This window comes from Sminthopsis crassicaudata, chromosome 1 (assembly GCF_048593235.1).
Source record: "Sminthopsis crassicaudata isolate SCR6 chromosome 1, ASM4859323v1, whole genome shotgun sequence".
Classification (NCBI taxonomy): Eukaryota; Metazoa; Chordata; class Mammalia; order Dasyuromorphia; family Dasyuridae; genus Sminthopsis; species Sminthopsis crassicaudata.
The window spans coordinates 578,697,790-578,703,104 of NC_133617.1; the positions used below are offsets into that span (position 1 = coordinate 578,697,790).

Consider the following 5,315-nt stretch of genomic DNA (forward strand, 5'->3'; position numbering starts at 1 on the left):
CAGCACCTGCTAGGCCAGCCCAGCCTGACCGCTGGCCGCACACTACGGGCACATGGCTCAGGGATTTGGGCCCGCACTGTCCTGCAGGGTTTAGAAAGCCGGTGGCAGAAGCAAAAACCTGGAGGATTGAATTGCTGAACCGGCATAACGCAAAACCGTAACAGCTAGTGGAATTTGTGAGAATCATTATTTGCATTTTCATTTCCGAATAGAGATAGAAGATTAAAGATAATTCATTTCTAAATCACGTAGGCACCCTTTAACCTTTACAGTATTGTAAACACCTTTTCTCTTTGTTGCAACGGAGGGAAAATATGAGGGCAAATCATTCTCTGAATCTGAATCTGAAGAGACATACGTTTTAATGGGAATAAGGTTGTCTTTTCCATTTCTTTACCATTCAATCTAGATGAACTACTTTTTGTGGCCTAAGAATAAAGTCAGGACTTAGCTTGCAGTTCCACACTTTCAGGAAATCCACACAGAATCTATATATGAAGACAATGTTTTGTGGTTCACCCTTCTTTAATTACCTTTAGGTCTAAATTTCTGATCTTTAACTACCATAATTTGTATGTCATTAAAAGTATGCCTCCATTAACTTATCATTTTGAACCAGCATCTGTGATATAGTCTATAGGCCATTTTAAACTTCTCCCTCTGAGTTTGAATTACTTTGCCTTTAATGGGGGGAATAAGGGAGATGATGGTTTTTATAATATTTTTAAACTTGTATCTATTATTCTATAGTGATTCCCAGGTTTGTGTCACTTGTCTTAAAATGTCATTCAGTTTTTTTCTCAACTATCTCTGTGAATAAAGATTGAATCCCTGCTTAAGAGTGTTTTACATAAGTACTTGTTTTATTTTGTCTCTGGGGAGAATAGGGACAAGAATCTCAATGATAAGTATAATTGAAAGATGTTTCTCTTCCATATATTTGACTTCAAAAATGGAAACTAAATTTTTTAACAGTCTACATATAGGTCAGAGTGGAGATCAAATCTGCAAATCTTCATAATATATGCAAATATATGTAGTGTAAGAAATCAAATTTGTTGATGGCCTCAGTTGTACTATATATATACATATGTATATATAGTATATTAGCCATATAGTATATATAGATAGATAGGTGTCCTAACTTATTACATATCCTAAATAGAGAATTTTAATCCTGTTTTTTTAATATTCACTTAAAATAGACTTAGATTTTTCAGTAAACTAGAAATTAACTTTTAAAAGAAGACATTTTTAGACTATTTGAAATTATTCGAATTTGAGGGATCACTTATGGCTTAAATAAATCGGATTAGTTCAATGAAATATTTCATGCATTTTATTGGGAAGTTCTTTTTTTTTCTTCAGTAAATATAAATATAATATAAAGCATAAAGTGAAGTTTATCTCTTAAGTCCATGGGCATTTAAACACCTGTTTTAAAATTTCATACTTTTTTTTTCATCTTAAAAAGAATTGCATTTAAAAATATATATCATTTTGTGCAAATATAAGGTTTTAATACATTTTAAAATAAACTTTAAATGAAAAATAATTTTCAACACTTTGTTTTGTATCTACAGCAGAGAACATCTACATTGTAGATATTTAAAACTTTTCCTCTTTATAAAACGTTTAAAATTAATTATTGTCTTGCTTTCTACTACTATTGAAGTATTACTGGAGACAACATTTTTACTAGAAATATAGAACTACATAGAACTGTGCTGAAAAGTGAGTAGAAATTATTCACTTTAGAGAGTAAGGGCCAAAATTAGAGGTAATAGCCCCATATCTTCTCTTAAAGTAACTGTCTTAAATTTTTTTAAGATCAAACATAATCAAGCCAATTAAATATACTCCCAAAACATTATGTTTTACTTTATTTGTAGTAATAGTTCAAAATTCTTTCCCAACACCTTCCATCCCCATAGCTTGACTGAGAGAAAAAAGGCATTGTAGGATCTTTTGATGGCTCTTAGAAATTAATTTTTTCCCTATTCTATTGCACCTTAAATATTCCTACTAAGACAGAACTTTTTAAACAGGAAAAGAAAAAAAAATAACTAAGAGGGGGAAAGAGTCCAATCAATTTTTTGGGTGGATTTTCTTTGAAAATTAAAATTTTTTATTTCCGAAAATGTGTAAAAATCTTACATTAGAAAGGTACAATAATAGTTGCCAGTAAATTTTACAATATTCCTTTTTAAAGAATACGTATTCAGTACAAAATAAAAATTCCATAAGTCTATTATGATACAAAACACAGGTTAAGATAAGAAATTATAATCTTGACTTTTTTTGTCTTCCGTGTAAACATGTTAATCATTTTTTTCCTTTTTATTAAAAAAAAAAAAAAAAAGCACATCGGACAAGTGTCCTAAAATGAAAAAGTATTGCTTTGCTGCTGTCCCTCAGGATCTTTAGTATTATTTTTCCTTATTATTAATCTTCTGTACATTATTGATTTTGAACCCTTGGACCTGAGAATCTCGAAACCTCAAAGGGGCTCAGAGATTTGTTTTATTAATATTAATAATAATAATAATTAAGAAATCCGAAAAGAAAAAGCAACCATTTTTCAGACACGGATACTGCCACCACCCTCAATCCATCCTTCCACACGGTTTCTGCTGCTGCAGCATAGGACTGGCTTTGCATAAATAGTGGGCACCGGGAGGAGAGCCCCGTCTGCCCCGAAAACACAGTCTCGCTGGGGGTGGGAGTCGGGGTGGGGGTTCCTCGGAGGTCAAGGTGAACTCAGGGGGAGGGGTGGGAACAAAACGCAAATCCCAAAGCCCACCAAGTCAGGAAAGTAAGAAGGACCCCGGATAGCCTACCTTCTTTCTTTTTTCCCCCTTCAAATCGGTTTGTTTGGTCTTTTAAAGAAAAAGAAAGCGACAGATCATTAACAGTTCGAAATCCTAGCGGTCAAGGTCTCCACGCCCGACAAGGCCGTCCCCTGGTGAAGCGTCCCTAGGGCTGCGGAGGACGAGGAAGCGGCGGCGGCGGCTGCGGCGGCGGCCACCAGGGAGCGAGTGAGCGCGGCTGCGGGCACCACGGCCGCCTGCACGGCGCAGCTGCCCCCGGGCGCCGCGGGCGAGGGCGAAAGAGGCGACGAGGACGACGACGACGAGGACGACGAGGACGCGGCGGCGGCGGCGGCCTGGGCGGCCTGGGCGGCGGCGGCGGCAGCTGCGGGGCCCAGGCTGCCCCCGATGATGCTCTCGATGGAGAAGGGCGAGCGTGCCAGGCCCGGGCCGGCCCCTGGCTTGGCTGCAGCCTGCAGGGAGCCCGGCAGGCCCGGGCCCAGCGGGGGCGGCGGGTAGCTGAAGGCGGTCCTGGCCAGCTCGGCCGCCGCCCCGTGGGCAGGCGGTGGAGGCGGCGGCGAGTGTGGGTGCGAGTGCGGGTGCGGGTGCGGGTGGTGGTGCGCGGCCGCCGCAGGGTGCGGGTGGAAGGCTGCGAACAGGGCCGAGGGAGGCGGGTAGGGCTGCAGCTGGAGGCCGTAGCCGCAGCTGTAGGGGCCGTAACCATAGGCGTGCGGCGGTGGAGGGGGCGGCGCGGGTGGAGGCGGGGGCGGGAACAGGGCGGCGGCGGCGGCGGCAGCGGCGGCGGCAGCGGCGGCGGCTGCGGCTGCTGCCGGGTCCCCTCCGGCGCCCGCTGCCCCAGCACCCCGCAGCAGCAGTGTCTCGGGGGTGGCGGGCGGGAGCAGCGGCTGCCGCTTGAAGCGCTTTCTCCTGCGCAGGAAGCTGCCGTTGTCGAACATATCGGCGGACTCGGGGTCCAGGGTCCAGTAGTTGCCCTTGCCGGGGTTCCCGGGCTCCCGAGGGATCTTGACGAAGCAGTCGTTGAGCGAGAGATTGTGGCGGATACTGTTCTGCCAGGCGGGGAACTTCTCCCGGTAGTAAGGGAAGCGGCCGCTGATGAACTCGCAGATCTCGCTTAGCGTCAGCCGCTTCTTGGGGCTCTGCAGGATGGCCATGGTGATGAGAGCGATGTACGAGTAGGGCGGCTTCACCAGCGGGTTCTTGGCCCCGCCGCCGCCGCCTCCGGCTCCCCCGCCACCGCCGACGACAGCTGCCCCAGAACTGCCCCCGCCACCTCCGCCGCCGCTGCTCTCGCCGACTGCCCCTGCAGCCTGGCCCGGACCCGAGGTGACTGTGGAGCCCCCTGTTCCCGGGGAAAGCAGCCCGTCCTCGTCCTCGTCCTCGTCCTCTTCCTCCTCGTCATCCTCTTCAGCATAAGAGCGACGCCGTCTCCGGAGCCCCGGCCCGCCGCCTCTGCCGTTGCCACTGCAGTCGTCTTCCTCCTCCTCCTCCTCTTCCTCTTCTTCCTCGCCCTCCCCAACCACGTCGATGTCGGTCTCATCCGCCAGTCCGGAGGCATCGGACATCTCCGCGCTCAGGGTCATGGCTTCTTTTCGGCGGCGGCAGCAGCGGAGGCTGCGGGGCGGTGCATAGGGGCGCGGGGCTCTGGGCACCCACCGCGCCCCGGTGCCCGGCGGCTAACCCGGCCAGAGGGAGCCAGGCTGCGGGCGGTTCTCGTCGTTGTTGCTGCTGCTGCTGCTCACAATCGGTCTGCCGGGTCACTTGGGCCTCCCAATACTGTGGGTCCTAGAAGAAAAGCGCTCTTCCCTTACTCCGCCTTGTCTCTCCACTCCTCTGCTGTCTCTCCTCTCTTCGAGAGCATGCAAAAACACACACTCCTCACAAACACACACGCCCTTAGGCAAGCACGGGGCGCCCTGAAAAGTTGGCTTCTCCCCCCCTTCCTCCTCCCTCTAGCTCTCCCACACCCACTCTTTTCAAGGAGGAGGTGGCAAAGCTGGGGGCAAATGAGGCAGGGAGCGCGGCGCGCGCGCGAGCGCGTGTGTGTGTGTGTTGGGTGAGAGTCTGGGGAAAGATCGGGGAGAGGATGGGGCTGAGTCCAAGAGAGGGCGGACCTTTCTCTCTCCTTATAGCAGAAGGGGGCCTGTCACATGGCTCTTCACGTCAGAGCCACCACAGGGGAACCGGGAAAGAATCCTAGGAACACATTCCTCATCCAGAGATAGACTTGATTCGTACAAAAAGAGAACTGTTGGGGAAACTAGCAAGAGTTGGGGAGGGGGAAGAGAAAGGACTTTTTATTCGCTTCTGCAGGGAGACAAACAGGAATTTCTACCCAGTCAAATGATTACAGTTAGGTTGTGATATTAGTCGTCCTTCCTTCCTTTGTAACTTTGGCACCCAACTCCGATCCCAGCAGCAAACTCTGGAATCTACCGTTTGGCTTAACTGAACTCTGGTCAGCGGTCAGGAGACTCACACCTTCTG

The 5,315-nt window shown here is 48.2% G+C and overlaps 1 protein-coding gene across 1 annotated transcript; it reads right to left on the reverse strand.

The window, feature by feature from the left end:
- Positions 1-2,105: 2,105 nt before the first annotated feature.
- Positions 2,106-4,914, reverse strand: FOXD1 (forkhead box D1). Its single transcript, XM_074282252.1, has one exon. It carries the CDS (start codon positions 4,409-4,411, stop codon positions 2,909-2,911), a length of 1,503 nt encoding a protein of 500 aa, XP_074138353.1. The 5' UTR covers positions 4,412-4,914; the 3' UTR covers positions 2,106-2,908.
- Between the last annotated feature and the right edge of the window lie 401 nt (positions 4,915-5,315).

Bases quoted from the DNA above. Each gene is read 5' to 3' on its own strand.
- FOXD1 (XM_074282252.1), bottom strand. From the start codon at position 4,411: ATGACCCTGAGCGCGGAGATGTCCGATGCCTCCGGACTGGCGGATGAG.